The 20,730-nt window shown below is 49.1% G+C and overlaps 1 protein-coding gene across 13 annotated transcripts in view; it reads right to left on the minus strand.

The window, feature by feature from the left end:
* Positions 1–20,730, minus strand: part of CAMTA1 (calmodulin binding transcription activator 1) — a 979,133-nt gene that overhangs the window by 651,140 nt on the left and 307,263 nt on the right. Inside the window, exon 5 of one of the 13 annotated variants that reach the window (XM_054557119.2) lies at positions 7,929–7,968. The exons of the other annotated variants lie outside the window; for them this stretch is intronic. Coding sequence (XP_054413094.1) covers positions 7,944–7,968 — 25 coding nt within the window. The 3' untranslated portion in view covers positions 7,929–7,943. Of the gene's footprint in view, positions 1–7,928; positions 7,969–20,730 lie in introns of those variants that run through there. 13 annotated transcript variants of the gene reach the window in all.

Below are 20,730 nucleotides of genomic sequence, written 5' to 3' on the forward strand. Positions count from 1 at the left end.
TCTTGTTGATCCAGCCTCTGTCTGTGGCTTCTGACAGAAAAGGATGATTCTGGCCTTAATAAAGTTAGACTGGGTTTCACTGAATAATTTATCTGCACACGTTGCATTTCAGAAAGTTGCTGCTTCTCCTGCTGATGCTACACTTTCTGGGGGTAAACTGGGAGCCCCACATGCAAAGGCCAGGAGAGATGGAACCAGAGTACCTGAAAAGCAGACGTGAGGCTGCCGGGAAAGGTTTCCACCAATGGGGTGAAGGAAGCAGCATGAGAAAATGCATCAACGCATTCAACAGGGCAGCCCCAAAAAGCAAGAAGCCTGAGCCCAAAGCAGCCCCACCTCCGTGCAAGGAAGTGAGATCTGGAAAGTGGAAGAAATAAACAAATGGCCCGTGGGATCAAAGCACCACCTCCTGATCTTTAATGTCAGAGTGGCAGACAGAGGGCCTGGGAGACCCGGGGCCCCTGAGACACACAAGCCAGAAGGGAAAATTCAGCAGCGTGTAACTGTAACCCTGCCCTTGTGTTCAACGGCAAGTCTGAGCGGGAGGCTGCTGGCCCCAGAATGTGCTCCCACAAAGGAAGAGGGACACACAGCGGGAGGGAGGAGGCCTCAAGGCTTATCCAAAGTAGCCAACATCCACTGGGTGTCTGTCAGAGTGGGGAGCTGGACCCTTAAGGGAAGAGCGTTCCATTTGGAGTCAGATCTAGGGCTGGTGTTCAGCTCGGCCAGTGTCAGCCGTGGAACCTTGGGCAGCTCATTTAGTGCTTCATCTTCTGTCTGTAAAATGGGGAAAATCATCTCAATCTTAACCACTTATAGTGGAAGAAAAACATGGTGAAATGGCCAAGCTCTTTGAGGAATCAAGGAGAACTAATGGAAATATGGGTATTATTAAAATTACCCACAGGAATTGTGAGGGAGACAAAGGAAAAAGTCCATCCATGTCTCTAAGGGTCATACAGTCCAGTGTCCTAAAAGTAAGAGAATGGGTTTGAAGGAAGCCAAATGTGAGAGATGACCAAAGAGGACAGTCCAGCAGCCAGCAGCCAGCAGCTCTATGCAGCGGTCCTGCAACAAATGCACATGCCACTGGACAAATGCACCGGCGACCCACACAGCCTCCCCTACAAAGGCTCCAGATAAGGAGTTAATAAGATACCACACCCCCCTCTGGACAGAGAGAGACCCATACACTCAGAAACAGAGATACGTGACAGCCATAGTGACGGTGGCCACTCATGGGCTGCTTCCTAGAGCCACTCCCTTTCCACACAGTAACAGTTCATCTTACAGCAGCCCTGGGAGTTCAGTCTTCATTTTTTTTTTTTTTTTTTTTGGAGATGGAGTCTTGCCCTGTCACCCAGGCTAGAGTGCAGTGATGCAATCTCAGCTCACTGCAACCTGTGCCTCCCGGGTTCAAGCAATTCTCCTGCCTCAGCCTCCTGAGTAGCTGGGACTACAGGCATGTGCCACCACGCCCGGCTAATTTTTTGTATTTTTAGTAGAGATGTGGTTTCACCGTGTTAGCCAGGATGGTCTTGATCTCCTGACCTCATGATCTGCCCGCCTCATCCTCCCAAAGTGCTGGGATTACAGGTGTGAACCACCCCAACCAGCCATAAACCCATTTTACAGGAGTTCTGAGAGGTGAAGCAACCTGTTCACTGTTCATCAGCCGTCATGTGTCCAACACCATTCTCTGAACTCACAGATGGCAGAGTTAAGATGGGTGCAAGCCTGTCTGTCCCCAGAGCCCATGTGCTTAATATTGGATTAGACAGCGTGCTCAGGAAGGTTCTCAGAGGTTTTCTTCTCAATGGAAATTTCTATAAAACCAGGGATGATGAAGCCAGGGCAATAGTAGGTATGGGAGGGCAGAATCATGTACCCCTCTCCCCAGACGTCCATGTCCTAATCCCCGAAACGTGTGGCTATGTTAGATTATGTGGTAAAGGGGAAGTAAGGTGGCAAGTTGAATTAAGACTGCAAATCAGCTGATCTTGAGATGGGGCGACGATTTCAGATTACCCAGCTGGGCTCAGTGTAACGACAAGGTCATTAGAAGTAGAAGGGGGACTCAGGAGACGAGGTCAGAGAAAGAGAGAGAGCCAGAGAGATGCTCCGTGGCTGGCTCTCAAGATGGGGGAAGGGACCCACAGCCAAGGAGTGCAGGCGGCCTCTAGCCGCTGGAAGAGGTGAAGAGATAGATTCTCCCCCCAGAGCTTCCAGAAGGAACGCAGCCCTTCTGACACCTTAATTTCAGCTCAGTGAGACCTGGGTCACACGTCTAACATACAGAACTGTAAGACAATGCGTTCCAGTCATTTTAAGCAATTAAGTTCTCAGTGGTTTGTTACATAGAGGAGAGGACACTACTGTTAAGGGGGCACATTTGGGAATCGAGGTCACACAGAGTCCCTAAGCTGGGAGGCCCTGGGGGCTGCTTTCTGCTGACATAGAAAGAGGACCGACCAAAGGGATCACGGGTGAACCCGAGGAGCAGGGCCATCCCTCTGAGATCAGAGGACAAGCCACCTTCCTTGAAAAGCCAGGAATCCGACCCAGCTTCTAAGAACACTCATTCATCTGCCTCTAAGTGAGCAGCAGCTGTCTGTAAAGATGAAGCTGTCCTCCCAGGTTGCTGATTAAATATTACAGGAGGAGAACTCACTCTCCCCTGTAGCAGGGCTGAATAATTCATCGCAGACTCATTTAAATGAAGCGGCAGAAGGCAAGGAGCTGAACTGGGTCAGACTGGCCCGGCCTGCTCGGGCAATTCAGCTATTAGGTCATTTTAAAACAAAAGGGAAGAGCTGTTGCGAGGATTAATCATCAGCTCCTCAACTCTCCTGAAGCACAGTGGCTAAAAATCATTGCAAATCGATGTCTATTAAGCTGCCTCAGAACATTCTAGCCCTTTGGGAAAAGAAACTTAAAAAAAAAGGGTGGGGGGAAGGGGGTGCTGAAAATTCTAATGTGTTGGGATAAAGGGTTACATGGCCCAGAAAATGTGCTGTGCTTCTTGTTAACAGGATGCCCCCAGCAGCTATTGGAAGAGAGTGAATGGGTGGGATCCAGATTTCAGAAGCAAATTAAGCCATCACCTGGAGCCCAGGAACACGATCCAGGAAGGAACAGGATGAATCACTTGAAACTCAGATAAATTGAATGCAGAAACACCTCAGGCCACCTCGGGCTCATTTCCAGAAAGACCCATGCTTACTTCCTGGCTCACCATAGGCAGCAGAGCCACTGAGGCCAAATCTGCCCCCATAAGGAACCAAACAGAAGATGCGGGGCTAATCCCACGATGGGCTTCAGACCCCAAGTGCTCCTCAGCAGCGTCCCCTCTGAATCATCCCATCTAGACACTGGGTACTTTCTGGGAAGGAAAGGGCTGAGGTACAGAACGAGGACCCCCTGTCCTCAAACACTAAGGAGTCAGCTTTCTCACTTGGGCCAATGGGAGGACGATTCATCTGCCCATTTTTACTGTGACATCTTGATCGGTGGTCTGTGGTGCCATAAGCACAGAATGTCTCTTTGCAGATTGCACAGGGATGGCGGATGGATTTCAACACAAAGTGCTATCTCTGATCAATGAGTCGTGTCTGTCTGAAACGAGAGCTGTGTTAGGAGGGATTCTGAGGGTGCACCTAGCTCACAGAAGACTGTACCATGGGTAGTGATGCCTGCTCTGGGCATTGATGGATCATGCATATTCACCATCCCTGAACCAATTCAGCCACTGTAAGGAGAAGGAAACTGAGCCCCAGAAAGGCAAAAATGCTTTGCCCACTGCCACCCAGAGAGTGCATATTGATGCCATGATGAACTCCCAGTTTGTGGCCTGTTCTTCCTACACTTTGCCCCTCTTATCAGTCCTTTCGTGTAATGCACATGAAAGGACTGATCCCTCAGCAGCATCTGAGGGAGCCCCAATGACTCCTGCTCCTGGAAGCCACACCCTTTTGGGTCAGCTCCCCTTGACAGGAGCTGGACTTAATGGCTCACTTCTAAGAAACAGATGGCAGCAAAGTGGAAGGATGTCACTTGTGAGATTTATTTTCAAAAAGACTCTGGCTTTTGTCTTGCTCACCCTCTCGTAGTCTCTTGCTAACTCACTCTGATAAAGCAAGCTGCCCTGTTGGAGAGGCCCATGTGGCAGGAACTGAGGGCAGCCTCTGGCCAACAGCTAGAAAGGAGTTGAGCCCTCAGCTCAGCCCACAAGGAACTGAATCCTCCCACGATGCATGAGTGAGCTTGGGAGTGGATCCTGCCTCAGTTGAGTGTTCAACTGAGGCTGCAGCCCCAGCAACACTTTGACTGCAGCCCCAAGAGAGACCGTGAGACCTGGCTAAGTTGTCCTGGATTCCTGACTGACAGACAGGGCAAAATGGTACATAAGTGTTATTTTAAGCCACGAAGTTTTGAGGCAATTAGGTAACTAATAAAATTAGTGCAATAGGTAACTAATATGATTGTCAATAAATATTTGTTGAATGAATAAATAAATAAATAAGTTTGGGCTCTTAGCTTGGCTTCCCATGCAGCATTTGACTCTCTCAACCACCACCTCCTATTTAAAATGCTCTTCTTTCTTGAATGCTGTGATGTGGACTCTGAGTTTTCTCCCCTATTTCCTCTCTGAACCTTTTTCACCCCAAGGATTGCTGAATCGTTTTTGGTAGTCGAGAAAGACGTGAGAGTTCAGGCCGTCCTTCTGCACAACCACAAAAGCAGAAGTGAGGAAGAACTGGGCTGTGTGCATACAGAGCCCAGGTCCATCTGGGTCTGCTGTTTGGAACGGATTCCTGGGGAGATCATCATCATGAATACACCAATGACACTAAGCCCTAAGTTCTTAACACGTTTCACTCATGTACTCCTCACAACAATATGTATTTTATTACTCCCATTATACAGATGAGAAAACTGAGGCACAGTGAGAAGGTAATTTTCTGCTACTAAATGGAAGAGCTGGGCTTCATATACAGAGCCTGGCTCTTGACCACCAAGCTCTTCGGTAGGAGTTCTCTTCACTGACTTCTTGTTATCAATATTTGGGGCTCGATAACTCACTCATGCAGGGTTCTGTCCTGTGCACCATAGGATGGTTTCCAGCATCAACAACCTCTACCCCAGATGCCAGCAGCTTGGCCCCTCCCATGGTGACCACCAAAAATGTCTCCAGACATTGTCAAATGTCCCATGGGGACTGAGGGAGGGGGTGGTTGTGTCTCTGGTTGAGAGGCACCCTTCTCAAGTGTAGGAAGAAGTCAGCAGGCAGATGATCCCAGTGACCCATCAGGGTGACCTTGTAAACACTTCCATTTATGGTCCCGTTAGCTTGATGGGTGCAGTGGGACAAACAGGCTTTCAATAGACAGACATGGGCTGGAGTCCCTGCTTGGAAAGGCCCTCTGGCCTCGCAGTGCCCATCTAGACACTCAGTAAATGGGGGCTAGGCTGTGCCCTGGAGGACAGCCCTGCAGCCCAGGGAGCAGATCTGGGAGAGACAGCTCTGCCTGGCTGAGACCCGGCCAGGCTCCCACAGAGCGTGCACAAAAAAGGCATCCCAGCAGCACCCGCCCCTCCGGGAAGTGGCTCCTGCAGGGATTCTCGGCTTTCGTCCTATCTTCTTGCATTCCACGGCCTCCAGTCTTCTCATCATTTATGTCAACGCCACCAATTAATCTGCTCTCTGTGTGGCTTAAGAATGAGAAAAGCCCAAGCATTGTCTCTCCCGTCCCCCATCAGGGCATGCCGTTCCCCACCAAAGTTCACAGTTTTCTGATTGAAATTCACCCGTACAAATGCTGCTGTGCTGTTTTTCCCAACGAAATCAATTTAATCCAATTGATCTCAGCCCCGTTTTGCATTCCTCCCACAGCTCTGTGTGTGGGCGCACACACACACACACACACACGTGCACACACATACACACACATGCACACATGCACACGCACACCAGGTGCTCCTGCGTGTGCCGTCTGGGAACTTCTCCCTAGTTATCTCAGATATGCGTGACTTGTCTTTCCAATTACATTAGGGGCCATGTTTTCTACTGCCTTTGTAACCCCACAGTGCCTACTACAAACCTATGCACGCAGCAGGCACTCAATAACGGCTTGTTGACTAACGCTAGACATTATGGAATAGCATTTCGAGGCCCCCTCTCCCCACCCCACCTGCCATCTGACATCCCTGATGACACAAGCTGTCCCTGGCGGCTTCCACGACATCTCCCCAGAGGCTGCCACTCCAGTCTGCATGTTACTGATAGCATCTCATCCTCCAAATAACAAGACCACTATCTCAAACCAGATCTAATCCTGGTGCCTCCCTGAGTCACACCAGAAAGTCAAGATATTAAGCCATCTGCTTGTTGGAAGCCACTTTCCAAGCCAATTAGGGATAATTTTAGGAGAGCAGGTTCATGAGATGCAACATCAAATGCTCTCCTCTGAAATGAAGGCTTACCGTAGGATCAACTTCCTCAGAGCAAACAAGTTTCACTGGAAAATTATAATGAACACTTGGTGAAGCAGAGAAACGCGGTTCCACGGGGCTATAAATACTCCCAAGCGCTCCACTACTCGGGGGCGGTTAAAAATTATTTTAAAGCGCTAAGAAAGACACCGAAGTTGAAAAAAGCACTCAAATGTGAAAAAGAAAGAGCTGGGCTCTGGTCCCAACTTCTGTACCTAATTAGCTGAAGTGACCTTGGGTAAGTCACATAATTTCTGGGTCTCAGTCTCCTCATCCATGAGTGGAGGGAAGTGGCCGGACAGGAGAAAGAAGACTGAATGTGAGATGTGGCTCGCTCTGGATCTTTCTCTCTTTCTCCCTCCATCTCCCTCCCTCCCTTTTGCTCCCTCTTCTTCCTCTATTTCCTCCTCATCCTCCTCTTTCATCTCCTCCTCCTTCTTCTTCTCCTTCTTTCTTTCTCTCTCTCTCTCTCTCTTCGTCCCTCCCTCCCTCAGTGTATCCCTAGGCATTACCTACTTTGCAGGGTTGTTAAAAGGATTGAGATCCCAGATTTGAAGGGTTTTGCAAGTTGTAAGCAGCCTATAAGATACTCAGAAACTTCTCACCACCACTCTGTGGGTCTGTGATCTAAGCAGTTTTACAAATTAACATAAACCAGGTCTAAAAGAAATAAGATAACTAGAAAACACAAATAAAAACTGAAACTGTAGTTAACCCTTGACTAAGAGCATTAGTGGATAGGAAATCATTTCATACACCTCCTAAAACTCTGGGAAAACCCTTTTTTTTAAGACATGGTCTCACTCTGTCGCCCAGGCTGGAGTACGGTGCGTGATCTCAGCTAACTGCAGCCTCAACCTCCTGGGCTCAGGTGATCCTCCCACTTCAGCCTCTCGAGTAGCTGGGACCACAGGTGCACCACCATGCCCAGCTAATTTTTGTATTTTTGTAGAGACGGGGGTCTCACTATATTACCTAGGCTGGTCTCAAACTCCTGGGCTCAAGTGATCTGCCCACTTCAGTCTCCCAAAGTGCTGAGATTACAGGTGTGAGCCATCATGTCTGGCCCCAAAGTTATTTTAAAATCTTGAGGCATATGCACCTTATCATTCCTTCCCTGGGATGTACGAACTAATGTTAATAATAAACTGTGTTCCAATTCCTGAGAAGACAACAAACAGCTCAAAGCAACAGCCCAGTGCTCAGTGGAATGGAGGAAAAGGCCGCAGATCCGCCCCTCCCTCCGAGCCACCCCACCGTGGGCCTGTCAGTGTCCTTCATGGGAAGTTCCCAGCAAATTTGGGGAATTCTCCTAACTGATGACAATGTGACTTCTGTGAATTCAGATACTTTTCCAGATGATGAGCCCGAACTTTCTGGCAGGGGGTAAACTCACAAAGCAATGACCGTAACTTGGTAAATTAATTCCAAAGCACAATTGTCTTCAATCTTCATTTAAAATCAGCCTTTGTTAATCTAGATTTAATGACATAAGAAATGGAAATTCCCTTAATAAAATAAGTTATGAATATTTATCATCCCATTTTACCTGAAAATTGAATAATTCATCAATTAACTTTACTATTAATTATTTAATGCAAAATTAATAAACTGCAAAACGCATACATATCCTTGCAGACCCTCTGGCACTGGGTAAAGAAATTAAGCACCAGAGAAATGGCGTAACTAGGGATATTCCCGGACACACACTGATGGGATAGATGGGGTTAAGGCTGGAATTTTTCTAGAAGGAGCAGAACCAAATCACTTACTCATAAAGTGAAGGGAGAGATTTTTTTCTCACCTTGGAATTCTGTATCACAGCTAAAAAAGAATTCGAAGTTTGGCAATTATATCTAAGAATAATTCCCCCCATGCAGTCTCTCCATTATCCGTCACCATCATCATCATCAACCACAGTTTTCTCACATGTAAATGGGCCTGTGATGTGAAGCGGCCACAGTCAGCACTACCCCTTGTCCCTAGAGACCACTTTCTCTCCTGAAGCCTCAGTTGACAGCCTGATTGGAAGGGGAGGGGCTGAGCACATAGAGATGGGAGGGGAGAAAGTTTAAAAGGAGCACAGTGCTAGGGGACGCTGGGACAGGTGGGTCTGACATCAACCAAATCTGAGCAGCTGGCATTCAAGGGGAACCAAAGCTTGGTGCTTGGAGCCTTTGGGGATCCAGTTCCCCCAGAGCTCCTCTGGCTCTCCACACTCAGAAGGTCAGACTCCACTGCGTCTTTGCTGACAGCAGCTAACAGGACAAGGATAAGTCAAAAATTTTCCCAGAGACTTCTTACAAGACAACAGTGACCAATACAGGAAGCTGTGTGTTTGTGTGTGTGTGTGTATGTATTGTGTATTTATGCATGTGTGTACATGAATGTATATGTGTGTATGTGTGTTTCTGTGCTGCATGCATGCATTGTGTTGAATATTTGCTTGTGCATGTGTGTGTGCATGTATGTAGTTGTATGTGTGTTGTGTGTACATGTGTGTAGTGTGTATGTGTGTACATGTGTGTAGTTGTGTGCATATGTGTGTTGTGTGTACATGTGTGTAGTTGTGTGTACGTGTGTGTTGTGCGTACGTGTGTAGTTGTGTGTATGTGTGTTGTGTGTACATGTGTGTAGTTGTGTGTACATGTGTGTAGTTGTGTGTATATGTGCATCTCAGACAGACAGTGCCTCAGTCCTCCCATCCATAAAATGGCATCTACATTGACATGTGAGCACTCCCGGGTTCTTTCTACTTTCACCCTTGGACTTCCAGTTCATTCTCCACCCCCAGGGCAACCAGGCAAGGGTGTTAATAATAGCTACTCAGGTAGGCACCCTGTTCAAGGGTACCCCCCACCCCGCTGGGAACCCCCACTGCACCCAGCAGCCCCTCTGGAAGGCAGCCCAACCTCCCCCACCCCATGCACTAGAGGTGCAGCCTCTCCCTGCACTTGACCCTTATAGCACTCCCCAAAGTTGCAATTCTTATAAATGATCTGTCTTGTCACCACTATGTCCCAATGCCCAGCACAATGCCTGGCACACAGGAAGCAGTCGGAAGGTATTCACCGAGTAAAGAGAAGAGTGGGTGCCAACCAACAACTAAAGAAGGTGACAGTTCGGTGTCATGCAGCTCAGGAATAAAAGGGCTCGCTCATAACCCAGGGAGAAGATGACACCCGTTCCCCAAACAGAGCACGGTCAATCCCCAGCATCAGAAGGGAAGCATCGCCCAACACTGGTGAACTGAATTAATTAGAGCGAGCTCATGACACTGGAGGCGGAAGGGCCGTGGATTTTCGGTGTGAAAATATGTGGAAATGGCACATTTCACGGTGCAGGCTGTGCTCCTGGGGAGAAGCAAAAGTGTCTCATCTGTTTTCCCTCCTCCATCCTTGCGCATACATTTGTTCTTTCCATAATTTCATCACCTGCCTCGACATCGTTCTCCAGACCTAACAGTGGGCTGACTTCTCTGATCCCTCGGCCTAGGCACCAGCTGCCATTCTACATGCAAATTCAATTCCAGCGCAGGTAAAGGCCAAAAGAAAAAACTCAGATCCTGAATTCCTACAGATCATCCCGGTGGAGGGAGTGATGGGAAGTCACAACGCCAGCTACCAATGCTTCAGTGAGCTCCCCTGTCCTCAGCAGAGCAGGACCCTCCCCTCCCGGACGTGGCTGCCCCGGCCTGGACTCTCGCTCCCTCTTCCCCACCAGAGTCACCTCACACTAAACAGCTTAATTAACAACAAATTCCCTGCCAGGTGAGGTCAGGAGTAGCCAGTATAGAAAAATTAATTTTTTCTTTGAGGAGAAAATTTCCTCTACCCAAAAAATTTCAACTCGCTAAGACACATAATGAACAGAAGAAAAATTTTCCCAGAGACTTCTTACAAGAGAACAGTGACCAATACAGGAAGCTGTGTGTGTGTGTATGTGTGTGTGTTGTGTATTTATGCATGTGTGTACATGTATATATATGTATATTTCTGTGCTGCATGCATGCATTATGTGTTGAATATTTGCTTGTGCATGTGTGTTGTGTGTACATGTGTGTAGTGATGTGTATAAGTGCATGTATATCCTCTGTGTCTGTATTGCCTGGGCACATGCATATGTGTGTATGTGCCTACATGTGTACATGTGTATATGTGTGCTGTGTGCACACACGTATTGTGTGTTGCAAATTTGTTCATGCATATGTGTCGTGTGTACGTGTGTAGTTGTGTATCTATGTGCATGTGTATGGTTCTATGTCTGTATGTGCCACAGCACACACATATGTGTCTACATGTGTGCATGTGTGCTGTGTGTGTATGTGCGTACATGTGTGTAAGCACACACACACCACGCAAAGCAAAAGCTCAAGTGAAAGTGGGATATGCAGTAGAGTTGGAGAACCAGAAAAGATTTCCTTCCTTTGTTTTTGGTTTATTTTTAATTTTTTTAGAAAGCTCCATAATGAAGGACTGTGGAAAATCTAAGAATAGCAAAGACAGTAATACCTCCTAGCCAAACAGCACAGGGGGAGAATCTCCAGCCCAGAACCCCCAGATGATCTGGTGATTACTCATTACACAGAAACTTATGAATTGCAAAAAGTCCTTTATTCCGAGAACTTGCCTTCCCACCTCATAACGCCATAAGGCCCGCAGGCCAGCTCCCTTTCCCTTTCCGTGGGCAGCGAGCAACAATTTATTAGATCAGAATTGATCCAGAGGAAACACCACAGATGCCAATCCACGCCCATGACAGAAATACCAGGCAGTCCTAATTTTCCAAACCCAGGAGAGGGGGCTGAAGATGCTAAGAATAAACTGGGGGGGCGCCAGAAACAAAACAAAATGACCATCAATGGACACGGACAGGGCATGCAAATACCTATCGATCAGTGTGGACACAGTGCCAGGGGGCTTTTCCATTCTCAGAAGTATTAATCACTGCCAGGTGTCCTGCTTAGAGACACCGGCAAGTGTCACCCTGGGTGGGCAGTCTCCTGTTGGGGTGTCAGAGCACCCCAACGTGCATCACAGGCACCCTGGCATGAAGCCTCTGCCGCGAAGGCTTTTGTCCCACATGCAGAACCGTGTAAAAACAAAGCCATTGAGATCCCACTGTTAGGGGACATGCACAGCATAGTGGACGGCCCTGGCCGTCCCCAAGATCCCTGAAATTCTACTCAGGGAGAGGCCACACCACGCCCCTGTGCCAATGCCAGGAAAGGCTCTAAACTAAGAATGGTGCATTAAGAAGGTGGAGAGGAGGCCAGCGCCAGGGCTTGGTGTGGGTCGGGCTGCGCACCTGGGGCCTCGCACACAAGAAGCATGTGTGCATGTCAGCAGCAGGATTTCCCAGCCCTGAGCAGCTGCGCACTTAGAAACCTCCAAACTGCACATTGAGGCATTTCTTTCTGCAGACTGAAAAAGACTTGGAAAAAGAGAAAAAAGCAAGAGAGTGAAACAGCAAGTTAGCTTGACAGTGAGCAGAAAACGAAGAGGAGAGAGAGGAAGAATGAGAAAACAAGGGGAGGGGGTCCCACTCGGCACGACTCTGGGAGACCAGTGAGGAAGAAAGAGGGCTCACAGGGAGGACTAAGCATGGCTCGTCCTCACCAGTGACAGTAAAGGAATGAAAACAAGTATAAATCCACAAGGGGAAAGCCAAGGGGAACAGAGACGAGCATGGATAAGAGACGCCAACACATTCTGGAGAGACGGGAAGCAGATGCAGGGTTGGTAACTGACACAGCCAAATCTAGGAAGCGAAAACCCCAGTGCCGTGCAGGGGACCCAGGAACAACACGCTAACCCACCTGCCAAGCCCCCAGAAGACTTGTGAATTGGAAGCAGCAGGTGCCACGGAAGGCAGAAGTTAGGAATGGGGTGGGAAGCAGAGGGAGCTCACACATCTGTGTAGGGGGCAGTAGACCCTCCCGGGGTCCCACATCTACACTGAGCAGACAGGCAACCACCCCCTGGCCTCTGCCCCAGTGGGAGACACATTGATTCTCTGAAGAGGTGGAGTCCGGAAAGACTCCGAACTCAGAAACAGCAGAAGAGAGGCAAGAAACACGGGCTATAAACTGGGAGAATTAAGTGATAGCTCTCATATCGAATGCTGACATTCCCAGCCCCTTGCCCTGCCTGGCTCCCAGACCACAAGCAGCCAGGCCAGCTCAAACTAGGCAGCACATCCACAATCCTTCTCAGGAGAACCCAGATGGCTCCAGAGAAAAAATGTAGAGATGCTGAACCTCAGAGTTACCAACAGAAAGCTGGCTCCCTCCATTAACCAGCCCCTCCCCCAGGTAAGGAAGAGCCAGGCAGTGGACACAGTAAGAAAGCTAAATCCTCAGTTAGCATCTGAGGAAGCCGGAAGATGATGTCTAAAATTGACAAATCAAGAAACAGCAGAGTCAACATATTTAGAAAGCTGGAGGTAAATATCAGAACCAAAAGACCAGAGAGCAGCTGCCCCTGGGAAACAGGATTGAGCTGTAGTGCAGAGGCTGCTATCTTCTTACAAGTTTTTTAGGGCCATTTGACATACTAAACTATGTACATGTATAATTTTTATAAAAATAAAAGAAGGGAGGGCCGGACACACTGACTCATGCCTTTAATCCCAGCACTTTGGGAGACCGAGGCGGGCAGATCACTTGAGGCCATGAGTTCGAGAGCAGCCTGGCCAACAGGGTGAAACCCCGTCTCTACTAAAAATACAAAAATTAGCCAGGAGTGGTGGCGGGCACCTGTAATCCCAGCTACTCAGGAGGCTGAGAGGCAGGAGAATCACTTGAACCTGGGAGGTGGAGGTTGCAGTGAGCTGAGATCACACCATTGCACTCCAGCCTGGCTGACGGCGAGACTCCATATCAAAATTTGTTTAAAAAGCGTGGGGGTTGGGGGGTGGGCAGGGGCCACAGGTCGTAGATGTCTAACCCAGGGAGGAATCAGAGACACAAACATCAACACTTCCCTCTTGGCTCCTCCAGGACACCGGGAACTTGCACTCCTGGCCCCAAGAAGTGAGGAGGGGTGGGATGGAGGCCAACTCCCAGCTCTTGTGCCAGGGACATGAGCCCTGGACTGGCGCTGCCATTTCAACAGGTGGCTAAGCCCACTGAAGTCACATGAGGCTTGCATGTCCTCTGATCAGGAGCCCAGTGCATGTGACAATCCCCCACCAGGCCATCAGTGCCCCCACCACGGCCAACTTCCTAGACACGGAGGGGATGTGAGGAAGTGGCCTCCGTGGGTTGCCCCTGCTTTGACATGTGGTATTCTGGGATTAACTAGGATAAAGATAACTGGAATCCGGGGCAGACCTATTTCCATGCAGAGACTGGGGACTTCCCTACCACTGTCGAGACACCGCCAGACACTCCATCAGGATACAGACCACAGCTCATTCCCCACCCCCGGAAATAAATGAAAACTACGTGACAGGTACCCTGCGAGGAAGTCTTCAGGCAGAAGGCTCCCTGGGAACTCTGACAGACGTGGCACCTGCCAACTCCCTCACCCTGCAGTTGCCCTTTGGCCAATGATGGCCTTGGCCAAGGATTTGTGATACATTACACAAATGCTGAAACGCACCTAACGTGACACGTCTCTGTGTTAATTTGAAGTGCGTCCCCGGTTCAATGCATAATGCAAAGGTTACCATATGGAAACCACTGCTGACCCAGTTTCCTTTTTCCTGCATAGTTCCAAAGTACAGAGTCCTAAAATGCTCTAAGTCTAAAACTGCCCTCCCGAACTCTGGCCACCAACAGCACCCCCTGCACGTGCACGCACACACATGATTCGTCCACCCTAGCCAATCCTGCCCAGCTGAATACCTGAGGAAGAGCTACAGAGGCAACTCTGGGAATTTTTTTTTAATTGTAGTAAAATATATGTAACATAAAATGTACCACTTTCACCCTTTTTAAGTGTAAGTTCACACTGCTCTGCCACCATCATCACTGCCACCCATCTTCCCCAGCTGAAATGCTGTACCCATTGAACACTAACTCCCCATTTCTCCCTGCCTCCACCCCAGCCCTTGGAAACCACCATCTACTTTCCATCTCCAGAGCTGACTATTCTAGATCCCTCAGTCAGCAGATCACACAATGTGTGGCCCTTCGCGTCTGGCTTATTTCACTGAGTATAACGCCTTCAAGCTTCATCCAGGTTGCAGCAGGTGTCAGAATTGCATTTCTTTCCAGCTCTGGGAATTTTTAAATGGTTTTTGCAATTCTATTCCGGTCACTCGAGCAGCCTTACCAGGAATAGGGGCTTCCTTAGAAAACTCCTCTAACTGTCTGTCCCAAAGAGCAGATGCCTTAAAGGTGGCCAACAGGTCACTGCCAGGGGTCTTACAATGGGGCTGAACAAAGATAAACCCCGCTGCACTAGGACCAGCCTGGGGCCTGATAACACTGGCTTTCTAGGCAGAGGTCTCAGCTCACAGGCTGGCACCACGCCAGGACCCCAAGGGCTGTCTAGGACAAAGAACCCCATGGATGGCAAGCACTGGCACTCCTGCCTCGTGGGCAAACTTGCTGCTGTGCAATGCATCCACACTGTCCACCCCCAACTCCACCCCATCAAAGCCCTGGCCTCCCTGCACACAGGCTGTGAGGAGATAAAAGGGACAGCATGACCTTGTCCTTGGGGAACCCGCCACCCCACTGGGGAAGAAAGACTTACTCATGACAGCTGAATCGGCAAACAACTGACGACAAAGCACGTGCAGCTACGGGAGCAGGAAGGGAAGAGGGCTCGCCCTGAGTTGGCGAGTTTGGGGAAGGCTCCCAGGAAGAGGCAGACCAGATTGGACATGAGGGCATTCGAGGTGAGGGCAATGCCAAGTGAAGGCCAAAGTGGGGGACAAGAAAGATATTCAGAGAGCAGCCAGCAGCTCCTCAACTGTAGCAGTACCTAGAGGTGTGACGTCAAGGAAAATAAACGGAAAAGGGTGGGTTGAGACAGAAGAATGGCCTTAACGACATCACTGGAGAGTCAACCTCAGCTCCCAGGAAGTATCTGAGGCTTCCAAGTAGAATAACGATGGAATCAAAGCAATATTTCAGGCAAACCAATGGGGAGGAGGAGTTTGACTTAGAGAAGGAAACCTAGTAGGAGATATTTCAATACTCTAAGCGTGACAGTGGCAGTGAGGACACAGCTGAACCTGGGGGGAAAGCATACGAAAATGAGGATGTGAATTACAGTTGGAAACACTGACAGAGTTGGTGGCTAATGAGATGCAGGGGACAAAGGAGAAAAAGGAGCCACCTGGAGTCCAAGTTGTATGCTCTGGCATCTCCACAAACGAGGTGGCTCTTCTAGAACCAGGGAAGTCAGAAGATGGAAAGCAGAGTGGGAGCGAGGGAAGGAGGGGGGAAGATGGCAAGCTGGAGATCATAATACGTCATGCAGGTGCCGGGGAGACAGAGTCGGATGTGGGGAATGATCCACAGAGACTTGATAGTGAGACCATGGAGTCGGGGAGTCCTGGGAGCCCCACAAGGGAGAATGAGGGAAGAAAGAGCAAAGGATCACAGCTTGGTGTCCACCGCCATCAGGGAGGGGAAAGATCTGGGGCACTTGAAGCCAGAATGGACGGATGGGGTCAGGAAACCAGGAGGAGGAGAGTGGAAGCTCTCTCTGAGCCACTGGAGTCTTTTTGAAACTCGGGGCTCACTTTTCTCCTCCTTTCCTTCTAGACTCCCTCCTTCTACTGGGCTGTTTTATTGCTTATTGACCAAAAGGCATTTAGTGTTCATTATAGGAAAATTCTATTATGAGACCCTTAGTGCTTCCGTGTTGAGGTGCTATCTATATCAATCTAATTAATTAATTAGATAATTAACAGCCTTTTCCAGCCTCTTTCTAACGGGTATAAACAGGATTCCTGGGAAGGACATGCTCTTATTTCAGTCTTGAGCTTTGTGTGTTCCTGGCTTCCAGGGAAGGTTGTGTATTTCCCAGGGGAGCAGGAATAAATGATTGGGATTGCTCAGTTTTGCAGCTGTCTGCCTGTCCTGGGCTCAGCCCGGTTCCCTGCCCTCTGGTGAAAGGGACCTGCTCCCCTGCAGTGGTGTGCCGCTCTTCCACACTGCCAGTGACTGGGGGGCTAACTCCAATTCGGGGGGCAGTGTAGAACACCCTCCTGGCTGGCACGTATGAGCCACGCTTACTGACAAAGGGAACCTTTGCCTGGAGCCTGGTTCTCCTAGATGGTTTGGAATTCACGGCAGTGAGAGGCGGAGAGGAATAGAGAAGCTATTGACGGGCTCCCTGGGAACCTTCACAGGCACAAAAGCAAAGGGTATGGGCTTTGCAGTGAGATCGTACTGGGTTCAAGTTCCAGTTCTAGCACAGACTCACCATGCAGTCCCAGGAGGGCACGTACCTTCCATACCTGGCAGAGCTGCCAGAAGGGTTTCAAAGCACAGCATCCGGCCCATGGGCGGTGCGCGAGAACACAGTGCTGGCTCAACCGGACAATACTGGGACTAGAAATACCCGAAAAACTGAAGTGGAGAAAACCAGGTCCCTTCCTTCACAACACTCAGGCTCACCTTTCTATGTCACTTTTGTTCATTTTACGGATATTTCTTGAGGGTCTGGGAGGTGTCCACACTGTTCAAGGCGCTGGGGGTGCCCCATGAACAAGCCCCACTAAAAATCCCTCTCCTCTTGGTGCTAACACTTTGGAGTGGGTCAAGTAATGAATACATATATTAGGCAAGGCAACTGTGACAGACACAGTGTGTCAGAAGGCGATGAGTGCTCCAGAGAAACGTAAAACAAGAAATGAGGAAAGGGGCTGGCTGGGTGAGGGCAGGGGTGAGACTAAACTGCATGGCCAGGGACACCTCCCTGAGAAAGGGACACCCAGTGAAGGCCTGCAGGAGGAGCTGGGAGAACATTCTAGACAGAGGACACTCTTCATTCCAAGATTCTCAATTCACCTGGCAAGGTGGGGAACATGAAGTTCCCTGGGGTCTCCAAATGGTATTATTATCACACTGAGCACACAGCAAGTGCCAAAAAACACGTCGCGCAGGGTGATTTTTCAAACCGGAGGTCCCAGTTGCTGAGAGTACAATACGGGCTGTTTGAACGCTCAGCATTCAGCTCTGTTGCGATACCGCGGCTGCCCCCAGGGTCCCCAGCCCTGGGAGCCTCCATGTAGCACACCTCATTATTAAACAGGTGAGCTGGGGCTCCCGGGGCCTTCTCTGTAATTAGGGCAGTATCTGAGCAAGGACTATATTTATAACCCCCAGCCGGCAGCAAACCACGGAGACAAGCAGGGGGCCCCTCTGCAGCTTCTATACCAACATCTATATGTGAACTGATTACAACAATTAATTTAATAGGGATTCCTCCACACAAACAATGTATCATTTTATTAGGAAACTCTATAAATGTCAGTGGTGCAATTCATTTTTATTAATTTTCTAAAATGAAATTAGCAGTGGCGGCGGCAGCAGCAAACAGAAGTTGTATTGCCTTCTCTTTCAGCAGAGTATTGGTGTCATTAATTCCTTAATACCAGGAGGCCAGTTTGTATGAACTCAGCAGTTAACTGCACCAATTAATTTCAATACTAGAGATGGGGTGGGGGTGGGGATCCAAACACAACTCAACAACTAATTTAGAAAGGTCCTTGAACAACCACAGCAAGTTTTGCTTCTCCTGGGACAAGAAGCTTTCAAGTGTAAACACGGAGTGGATATTATAATACTAATAGGAAACCTTCCGTCTTCACCCTCTGCCTTTAGGAAAGAAATCTGTCCTTCCAAAGCCTGGAGAAATCCTGGCAGATGCCTGCTGAAGTCAAAGCGTCCAGCAGGTTGGGGACTGCCCCACAGATAAGAGGCACAGTGACACCTGTGCATGGACAGACCCGCACGGCATGCAAAGCAGAATGAGAAACATGACCACATTCGGTCCTCATCGTGACCCAGCAAGGGCGGGATCAACAGTGACTCCATTTTCTCTATGAAGAAGAAAAACCAGGGCTTTTAAAGGAGCTAAGATGACCTTTTCACAGTCACAAAGCCACTGAGTGACAGAGCCAGGGCTCAAACCCGGATTTGACCACATCTGAAACCCACCTTCCTTCTTCTGCCAGGCACACCCCTGTGCCTTGGGGTGGGGTCTCTTGGCTCTATGTATATTCCAGAAAGTCATGAGAGTCAGGCATGACCCTGAGTGACATCCCCTTTTCAATTGTAACCCAAATTCCAAAGGCTGAAACTGGAGGTAAAACCGCTGCCTTGAAATGTTCTACTGTTCTGCCGTCAAAGGGTGGCTGAAACCCAGCACGTGTCTGCGTACCTGAAATCAGATGTCTGGCCTGGGACACATTCCAGGGAAGCTCCCTCTCTGGCTAAGGAGGAGCTCTTCTCTTTCCACTTAGATTCAAGGAGTGTTTCAGCGGAGAGTGAAGGGCGCACGGAGAGGCTGGCGGCTGCTTGAGATAAGGGCCACCCTTGGAAGTCAGGAAATGGTCCAGAGGCAGAAATCAGATAAGCCTCCTTCTCCCCCAGAAAACTAGGCCAGTGGCCCTCAAAGTACAGTCCCAGACCGGCCACATCCTACTGCCTGGGAGCTTGTTAGAAATAACACATGCTCAGGCCCCCAGCACCGCACCTGCTGAATCAGAAACCCTGGAGTGGGGCCCGCATTTTAATGAGCCCTCAGCTGATTCTGATGCCTGCTCAAGTTTGAGAATGATGTCCTCCAAGAAGATGCCGCAGAAGAAAGGGGAGATGAGCATGTCAGGCTCTCTAGTTTCACATGGCCGTATTCACCAAATAGTACACTGTATTCCCATCCTCTCCACTGCCCCCCCCGCCCCCACTCTGTGGAGGGATGTCCTTCCCAGCCCCATTCTTAATGGGCTTGGCCAAGGGACTTGCTTTGGCCAGTGGATTTATCAGCAGGCATGACATATGATGCCACATCTGAGCAGGAGTTTCAACTGCACCTGCATCAACTGCCTTGGGCTTGTAAGCCTCTGCCCTCCTCTGGGAGATGCTAACTTCCCAGGCAGAGGGGGCTTCCTCAGCCTAGGTCCCACAGCAAAATGATGCACACAGCAGACCTGACCTTAACCCAAAGCCACAGGCAGCCCACAGACCCATGAGCAGAAAATAAAGATTTGTTGTTTAAAGTCACTAAGCTTGCAGGTCGTTTCTTACACAGAATTATCACAGCAAAAGCTGACTGATATAAACTATTTGATTTTATAGCAAAGAAAAAATCATGGTTCCAGCAGGCTGAGGTTTTGGGGACTCCTGTGGGGGGACTCTCCTCCCACTCTCAGGCTGGAGGTAAAGCAATCAGAGCCACCTGGGGAAGGGAGCCTCAATAACTAACCTTCCTTCCACAATGCCCTCTAGCCTCCTTCAAAGGGGAGGATTGTGCCCTCACCTAAAAGATGCTAACCAGTAAATATCTAAGCCTAATAATGTGGTATTTTAAAATACCTTCTAGAATGAATAAACATTCCCAAGGATGACCTTTCCCATGACTCAGGAAGCATGAACAGGTCAAGCTGATGGGCCACGGGCACAGAGGACACACTCAACCCTTCCCTGGTCCTAGCTAACAAACCTGGGGACTCTGGGGCTTCTGTCCAACGTGAAACCGACTGGACATTCCACCACTTCAGTTCAAGCCTGCAGTCCAGGCATCCTGTGTAAACCACACTCCAGCTACCACCCCGACAGCTAATAAACACCTGGGTCCTGTCACTGCTAACAGAAAACTTACGGCAATTGGAAGAGAGTGGCCATGTATTTCCGAAGCTCTAGATTGTAACATTCCAAAAATAAAAACCTACAGTTGGAGAGGACAAAAAGAGTCTGCCTTTTAAAATCAACCCTAAGTCCCAACGTCACCATTCTTCACAAGATGCTAACATCACTGGTGCTGGCGGAACGCAGGTCAGCTATATTTTCACCAGTTCCCTCTATTCCCAAGTGATGAGAGAAGCTAAGTGTTTGCGGCAGTTAGCAGGTTCAAGGACATTTACTGCATAATAAACTGCGAGCTTAGCCATTGCTTCTGATTTGGGGGGAATCTCTTTACCACCAATCAAGAACTTGACTTTCAGTTTGTAAGACATGTTGAGATAAAAGTGGGCAGTTAAGCTGGTTTCTCTTTTCTCAAAGCACGTTTCTAGAGAACACTAGTGGCAGGCGAGCAATTTCCCAAAATA

Source organism: Pongo abelii, chromosome 1 (genome assembly GCF_028885655.2).
Source record: "Pongo abelii isolate AG06213 chromosome 1, NHGRI_mPonAbe1-v2.0_pri, whole genome shotgun sequence".
NCBI classification, from domain to species: domain Eukaryota; kingdom Metazoa; phylum Chordata; class Mammalia; order Primates; family Hominidae; genus Pongo; species Pongo abelii.